Source organism: Salvia miltiorrhiza, chromosome 7 (genome assembly GCF_028751815.1).
Source record: "Salvia miltiorrhiza cultivar Shanhuang (shh) chromosome 7, IMPLAD_Smil_shh, whole genome shotgun sequence".
NCBI classification, from domain to species: domain Eukaryota; kingdom Viridiplantae; phylum Streptophyta; class Magnoliopsida; order Lamiales; family Lamiaceae; genus Salvia; species Salvia miltiorrhiza.
In genome coordinates, this window is record NC_080393.1 from 10,761,141 (window position 1) to 10,769,345 (window position 8,205).

The following is an 8,205-nucleotide window of genomic DNA, read 5'->3' on the forward strand; positions in this document are numbered from 1 at the left end:
GGAGATGGATGGGAAGAGTGAAGCAAGTACTTCAAGACTCCTAACCTTTATTGCTCAGTTGTTTGTGTGCTTTCTTACCTCAAAATATGTCCTAATTGAGGGTACTGATTCAGTGCAATCTTGTTTCAGTGTGAGTTTCATTTAGAAATGAACAGAAAATTGTGGCTTCAATGCAATATCATCCCACATCGGTAAAAGATCGTTAACTGGTCATATGTATAACCATAACAACTGCTAACCATGTCGCCGAGCTCTTTAACGCGAGCTTGTAACTCAAGTGTGGGCTTTAAAATGATTGGATGTTGGCCCGATCAAGCCGGCTGGGCTTTGAGACGCTATTTCTGGCCCCGCCCGTTCCAAGTTGGGAGTTGGGTCATGGAGCCCGTGCGAAGGCTCGGGCTTCTTGGTCCCGTAGGGTGGAGGGTATCGCGCCAGGCTGGTTTCACAGAGCAGCGACTACTTCCCGCTCTCGACAGTGGAAGGATCACGGGCCGGTGCGTTCCTAGCCCGTTAAAGCCAGGTCTGTCGGCCCAATTAGACAATCATTTTTTTTTTCTTCTTTAGTTTATTTGATTTATTTACGTGTTTCTTTTAGTTAATCATTTTCGCGCTATCACTCTGAAATTGGCTTTTATTAACTAAATCAAGCATATTTTATTCATTTTTCCTTCAAATTTATTTTATTATTATATTTTACTAATTTAAGGTAATTAATGAAGCTTCACTTCACTGATTCAGTTAGGTTTGAATTAATAATTAATTAGTAGGATTCATAAATCTAGAGTTAGGGTATATAATTTCTTATAATTTTAACTTTTAGCAAAAACAATTGACTAGGGTTTATTATATAATAATATTTTTTATTTTTAAATTATAAATAATTATAAAATAATGAAAATTAATAGCGTGGGATGATAAAACACAATAAATAAGTTGTAGGACAAGGAATTTCATTCATCCAAAAAATATATGTCGAATATTATCCTTTTAGACAATATGGCTTGAGTATGACTATTAGCTTATGCATTTTGGTGTGGTAACTTAGCATTTGAGTAGAAAAATTACAGGTGACAATATTATTAACAATCGTGTCTTGATGAAAGCACAAGTTCTTGTAATTTAGTGATATTCTTCATTTTCTAAGGATGAAAGAGCTTCTCTTCCTCATCAAGTAAATGGATATATATGAAGTGAAACATCACAAACATTGAAAACTCAAAACAAAACCAAATCATCAACATCCTCAAATTTCATGTTTATACATTAATCCCCCAACTCCAAAAAATCACGAGAAAAAGATAAAAAGTGAGGCGAAAAACGGAAGGAGAAGAGCTTCTAGTGCGGTGGGGTTAACAAAAGAAACTGAATTGGAGGGACCGTTGGTCTTGGATGATCCGGGCGGCAGGGATCCCCCCGGTTGCGCCTGGGGAGCCCCGGCGGGCCCCGCCACCGTCTGGTTCTCGACGACGTGGACGTGAAGCTTCATCCCGCCGAGGCAATGCAGCCTGTTGCCGCAGACGAAGTAGCGGTCGCCCGGGGTGGTCAGGGCGAACGTCGTGTTCCCGTTGCTACTCGACTGTAGCGCGTTCGTCATGTTGCACACCTTGTAGTTCGCCTCGCTCACCTCGCTCACCGAATGGTACTGCGAATACTGGAACACTGTATAACATATTACAATTGTGTCCATCATTTTCCATTAAAACCTTTTATATTAAGGGGAGATTACTCCAAATAAGTCATTCGCACGCATGAAAACCTCTACATTACACAAAGGTAGAAAAATAATCGCGCGTAGGCGGAACCACTACGGACACAAAAAATGGTCTTTGAGTGTCCCAACTTTACTTTGCCACTTAAGCTAAGCCTCATTGGCACTCCAAACTAATAAATTGAAGCGTCATCATTTGCAAAGTTGATGTGAGACAGAGAAGGTGACTTCAACCAAATGGGATCCAATGTTTCCTATTTTTTTTTTGTGCATCCTACTATTATATCTACAATTTTAATAATATTTTTATAAAAATAAAATTTACTATAATATTATGAATCATACTTTAATAATAAATTATTAACTTAAAATGAATTATTTTTATTAGTTAATAATAAAAAGATATTTCTATATATACTCTATTAATTGGATATAATATACACTAGTTAGTAATTATACATATAAAATGAAATTGAAGAAAAAAAGTGAAACATAAAGTAAGACACCGAATTTTGTACACTAAATCTTAAGTGGTCTTCAACACACCTCGCATTAGTAGGCGGGTAGAACTCATCGGTTACTGTAACTATATTAGAATTGAACCCTTCAATCTTCATCACTTTAAAAGGGCTATTTTAATTAAGAGGGAGATGAGCCAAATTTTAATACTGTGTGTGTGTGTGTGTGAGAGAGAGAGAGAGAGGAAGTTACGTAAGGTGTCGGCGGTGGAGAAAGTCTTGTCGTTGGACCATGAGTCGAGGTCGGTGCTGATATCCCAGCCGGAGCTGTCGCCCACCGTGTAAACACTTGCTGAACATCTTAAGCAATGGAGCAACACAAGTGTTGCACTCATTAATACATTAATATTTCCCATTTCTCAAGCTGCTGGGGATTAGATGCATGTTCGTGCTTATAAAGAATTCTAATTCTCTCATTAGATCACCTAACATATTTATTTTAAAGCAAGAATGGAGATTTCATTTCAGAATATTCACATACCAAACATGTTGGTTTCTACCAATAATTTTAAACGAAAGAGGAAATTAATAAACAGTTGATAATTGAAATAATTAATTAGTTTTGAATATCAAAGGAAGTAAAAGCCAAAAGACAAATTAAAGCAAGTTAGTTGGTAGGCAGGCAGGAGGTTGAACCCCTTCCCACCCAAACTCAACCTTTTATCTTTGACTTATTCAATAGTATTAATCAAAATTAGGCATAAGAAATCTACATAATTAATTAATCAGCTTTTGGATCACCTAATATATTCGAATCTCTCACTCTCTCTTGGACTAGACAAAGACCTTGAGGGATTCTGACCAGCATTCGAATCTTGAAATGAAACTTGAACCATGATGCTCCAATTTACTAGTTTTAATTACAAGATAAACAAAATATAGAGCATATATGCGATATGTTACTGCAGCTGATTATATTTCGAAGAAACACAATCTGATAATATCAATGCATTGGTAATTATTAGAATCTATTTCTTCTCGTAATGACCCATGTATATAAATAGCATTCTCCTACTTATTTATTTATAATTTGGGCTCGTGGGGCACCATGAAGGTAAGATCGGTTGGCCCAATTAAACACTCACTTTTTTGTTATTATTCCAAGTAACATGCACAAGATGCTGTCGATTTTCAATTTTTGATTTTGAGCTAATTAACTCAGTTGCAGCCCTAGCTAGTATTGCTAAGCTTCTTTTGTCGTCAACAAGTTCTCATGTGCCTGCGTGTAGGCCCAAGAATAACACCACTTAATTCTTGGATTCTTTACTTAAATTACTTACTCCCTTTAATATTCTTTTACTTCTCTTCACCAAAGAGCCATCACTTTTTTTTTTTTTTTTAATTAGATTATATATATATATATTGTTTTTGCTCTTTTCACTGTGAGCTTGAACAATTCGCCCCCACATGTCTTTGTTTTAGGATGCAAGAATCATTTCTTTTTCCTATTTTAGTCTCAACATATATATTTCCTTACAATATATTCCTAATTTAGATCATCTCTTCTCCCATTGCTGATCTATCTCAGAAAGTTTTAACTATTTAGTAAAGTTTTGAACTAGTATTTTGTAAAGTTCATAACTATTTAATAAAGTTTTAACTATTTAGTAAAGTTCAGACAAGACCCTCAAAATGTTTTGACTGGCAGTAAATATGTAGCAGGCACGTGCTTTTCCTTTATTTGAGAGAAATTTGTTAACTTTGCTTTGATTTTAATCTAGGTATTAATTTGTTGCCCCTTTAAAATCATTGAACTAACAAGTTTATATTAATATGAATTTGGTGTGATCTATAGATTAATTAATTAATTAGAGAGAGAGAATTATGGAGGAGGAGAAGGTTATTAGGGCTTTGTACCACAAGCACCCTTTAATTCTAAAAGAGAATGTGAGTATGGAAGAGAGAGTAGATTGCTATGGTTGTGGCAATCCCGTAGGTAATTTAGAGAAAGCATATGTATGTATGGAACAACATTGTAGCTCTAGAAATCGAAGAATCATCCTTCACAGAAAGTGTGGAGAATTGCCTAACCAAATTAGGCACCCCAAGCATCCCAACCACCCCATTCACCTATTCGATTTCCACCAATCCAAGTGGCACCTCTGCTACGTCTGCCGGCGAGATCTCGACAACGTGCTCGGCTACCGCTGCTCTAGCTGCGACTTCGACGTGGACATCACGTGCGAGAAGATCGGCATCGACGCCTTGTTGGAGGAGAGGAAGGAGGTGCAGCACCCGAGCCACCCGGAGCACCCTCTCACGCTCATGAGGAAGCCCGCCTTCGCGTTTTACTGCGATGGCTGCGGCGCCCAAGATGTGGACATGGCCTACATATGCAGCACCTGTGAGTATATGGTTCACAAGAGCTGCGCCGCCTTGCCCCTCAGGCGCCACTGCCACCACCACCACCACCACCTCTCCCTCGCCTTCTCCTTCCCCAAGAAGCATCTCAAGTATAACTACAAGTGTGAGGTTTGTGATAAGCTTTTGGATAGGACGTGTTGGGTGTATTATTGTGGCGATTGCAGATACTTTGTTCATATCAGATGTCTTGGATCTTCCATCAAACCAGACCCTAACTCGTAAGTATAATTAATATATGCTTCATTCATTAATTTGTCTTGCATCTTCTATAATTTCTTACCGTTTGCAGAAATATTGGAGACGAAGATGTGCTTGAGTTTCCACTATATGCAAGCGACATCTCCAACAAGCTACTCACACCTTTTGTCATGAGAGAGAAAGGTGCTAACTACATCCCAAACACTAGTAGTAGTAATTCAATATTTATATTCAAATATCACGAGCACCCTTTGAGTTTAGTTAGGGAAGCTGCAGAAGATAAACTAGTGAAGATATGCAACGTGTGCATAACTCCCATATCTTCTCCTCCATACTACAAGTGTGATGTTGATGCTTCTACTTGCTCATATTTCATCCACTTCATTTGCTGCTTCCTACCCAACACTCTACACTCATCTCAACTATACGGTGACTGCCAAGAAATACCCAACAAAACCCACATCTTCAGCCTCTACGCTGACGCCTCCATATCAAATGCTGACATCTCCTACTGGTACTGCAACCTCTGCGACCTCCCCACAAACGGGATGGGCTACGAGTGCCAATCCTGCAACATGAAGATAGACATCAAGTGCGCCTCTCTCCCACCAACTATCAGGCATGCATCCCACCCGGTGCACAAAACCCTAACTAGAATCCCTCTTCAAGAAGCAGGGAGAAGGAACAAGTGCCACGGCTGCTACACGAGGTCCAAGATCGCGTACCACTGCAGCAGCGGCGGCTGCGACTTCGCGTTGAATCTGGAATGCCTTCTGATGCCGATGAGCGTGAGGGAGGTGGAGTGGGACAAGAGGCACCCCTTGCTGCTCACCTTTGATGCCTCCCTCGACCACCCCTCTGATTTCTTCTGCGAGTTCTGTGAGAAGCAGATGCATCCCAAGTCGTGGATGTATCACTGCCGCAAATGCGATGTCTCCTTCCACCTTGTTTGCTTGAAGAATGCGTCGGGCTGGTACAGAAACGTCAAATTCGGGCGCCGCTTTCAGATGGATGGGATTCACGCCAATCACGCTCTCAAGTTTACGTATGTGACTCTCAAGAGAAGGTGTGATCTGTGTGAGCAGCGAGTGTATACGGATTCTGGGTTTGAATGCGCCGATTGCTACTATGTTGTGTGTCAGGATTGCGGAGCTCAAGAGTTGGAAAGGATTGCATCACTTTCTTGAATTCGCTTTTTCTTTTTTATAAAACAAAGGAATACGTACCATCGCCATACAATGCTTGCATTAATTATTTTTTGTTTTGTTTTTGGGTGTTATTAGTTTGAATTGTATTCAGTGTTCCATCATTTTGAGTGTGTTACGGTGTCTCTTATCGTATATGAAATATGATTTGCAATATGATTCTTTAACAAATTTTTAATTGTCTACATGTATATATTGAAATTTTATACTCCCCAATCGTTTAAGATCTGAATGAGATCCGTTATCCTACAATTTATTGTGTCCTATAGTGTTCCACAATTTATAATTTTTTATATTTATTTAAATTAATACTATATTTCAAATATTAATTAGACTTCATTATATCATAATAATTTTATTTTTATAACAAACAATAATAAAATAGAGAGACTAAGGGTGGAACACGATGGGACACAGTAAATTATAGGCTGAAGGATCCCATCCTACAATTTTATGTGTGTCATCAACTCATAATGTCTCACTCTTATATTTATTATTTTAGTAATATTTTTTATAAAAGTAAAATTTATAATACTAAGAATTATAGTACTTATTTAAAAAAATCAAAAATATTATACACCATAAATTTTAATTCATCGGTCTACTATTAACTTATAAAAGTGAAATTAAATGACTAAAAATATTATATACTCTAATTAGATGAAATAAACCTTAATTAATAATCACAAAATATTTAAACTAAAGCATATAAAGTTGAAATTGAAGAAAAAATATATAAAAAAATAAATAAAATTGAAAATAAGATACAAAGTGAGACATCGAGTGTGGTATATTGAATCTCAATCCCCATTTAAAATCCTCTATTGCCTATTTGTATGACATCTTCTCAATTGCATTGACAATGGATGAGATGTGAGATGAATGAGACGTGACACAATTCTATGAGTTTAGGATTGTTCAGTGTATATTTTTCTGTACAAGTCTTAAATCACAATCTTTAATATTCTTCCGTCCATGAAATTTATAATAGTATCATATTACTCTTGACACACATTATAAGAAAATAGTGAATAATAGTTTTTTTTTTGACTTGGGGGAGTTGGGGAGGGGGAGCAGTGGAGTTTGAACCCGGGACCTTACTGTTCACACACAGGAGGTCGCACCGCTTGGTATCCCCTTGGGGACAATAGTGAATAATAGTTGTGAGTTAATTGTGGGTCCCCTTGCACTTTTTGAAAGATTGATGAGAGATGAATTGTGTGGATACTATAAAAAAAATGAACATGATATATTTTTTGTGGACGAACGAAAAAAAAATTATGATATACTTTTTGTGGACTAACGAAAAAAAAATTATGACATAATTTTCATAGACGAAGGGAGTGTTAATTGTCACATGTCAATCAAGTTAGAATATAATAGAAGGATCTGAACTGTGCCCCGGCCCTCACTTGTTTGTTGTGCTCGTTGAAATTAATTTTAATTTTGCCACTAAGTAAGATTCGATATATATATATATATATATATATATATATATATATATATATATATATATATATATATATATATAGGGTTGCATTATACAGAAACACAATATTAGATGGAGAATGGAGTCGCAATCTGGTTCGTCAGATCAATCTTGATCAAAGGCTGAGATTAGAAATTAATATAATTAAAATTGGTAAGATTCATAATATCCCTTAATTTACTCTCTTCTCTCTCCTCTCTCCTCTCTCCTCTCACGTCACCCCTCACCTCTCTCCTCTCTCTCTCGTCCCCTCTCTCCTCTCTCCTCTCTCTCTCTCTCTCTTAAAATCAAAATACATAATTAAGTTCATGACAAGTTCAACACAAGTTCAGAAGTTCAACAAATTCAGAAGTTCAGATGTTCAACACAAGTTCAACAACACAAGTTCAGAAGTTCAACAAATTCAGAAGTTCAGAAGTTCAACACAAGTTCGAACCCCTAAAGTGACGTTCTGTGTGTGTGTGTGTTCTGTGTGTGTGTGTGTTCTGTGTGAGAGACGAGAGAGAGAGAGGGAAAAAGGGAAGGGAGAGAGAGAGAAATGAGAGAGGAGAGATGAGAGAGGAGAGAGGGAAAAAGTGACGGAAGAGAGAGAGAGGAGAGAGGAGAGAGGGATGTGAGTAATTTAAGGGATACTAATATTAGTTTTTAATCTCAGCCCTTGATTAAAATCGATCTAACGAACGAGATTATGACTCTAGACTTTGCAAATATTTATGTTCTTGT

At 37.3% G+C, this 8,205-nt stretch overlaps 2 protein-coding genes across 2 annotated transcripts; one reads left to right on the forward strand and one right to left on the reverse strand.

Moving 5' to 3' along the window:
• Positions 1 to 1,160: 1,160 nt before the first annotated feature.
• Positions 1,161 to 2,792, reverse strand: LOC130992680 (stellacyanin-like). The gene is made up of 2 exons (XM_057917430.1): positions 2,420 to 2,792; positions 1,161 to 1,659 (listed from the first exon to the last, which is right to left on the reverse strand). Exons 1-2 carry the CDS (start codon positions 2,580 to 2,582, stop codon positions 1,286 to 1,288), a joined length of 537 nt encoding a protein of 178 aa, XP_057773413.1. The 5' UTR covers positions 2,583 to 2,792; the 3' UTR covers positions 1,161 to 1,285.
• Positions 2,793 to 4,026: 1,234 nt separating this feature from the next.
• LOC130992574 (uncharacterized) lies at positions 4,027 to 6,161 on the forward strand. Its single transcript, XM_057917261.1, has 2 exons — positions 4,027 to 4,808; positions 4,880 to 6,161. Exons 1-2 carry the CDS (start codon positions 4,051 to 4,053, stop codon positions 5,973 to 5,975), a joined length of 1,854 nt encoding a protein of 617 aa, XP_057773244.1. The 5' UTR covers positions 4,027 to 4,050; the 3' UTR covers positions 5,976 to 6,161.
• Positions 6,162 to 8,205: the final 2,044 nt, after the last annotated feature.

Coding starts and splice junctions, on each gene's coding strand:
- LOC130992680 (XM_057917430.1), bottom strand. CDS start 2,582: ATGGGAAATATTAATGTATTAATGAGTGCAACACTTGTGTTGCTCCAT. Junction 1,660..2,419: donor CTCCACCGCCGACACCTTAC/GTAACTTCCTCT, acceptor TATGTTATACAG/TGTTCCAGTATTCGCAGTAC.
- LOC130992574 (XM_057917261.1), top strand. CDS start 4,051: ATGGAGGAGGAGAAGGTTATTAGGGCTTTGTACCACAAGCACCCTTTA. Junction 4,809..4,879: donor ATCAAACCAGACCCTAACTC/GTAAGTATAATT, acceptor TACCGTTTGCAG/AAATATTGGAGACGAAGATG.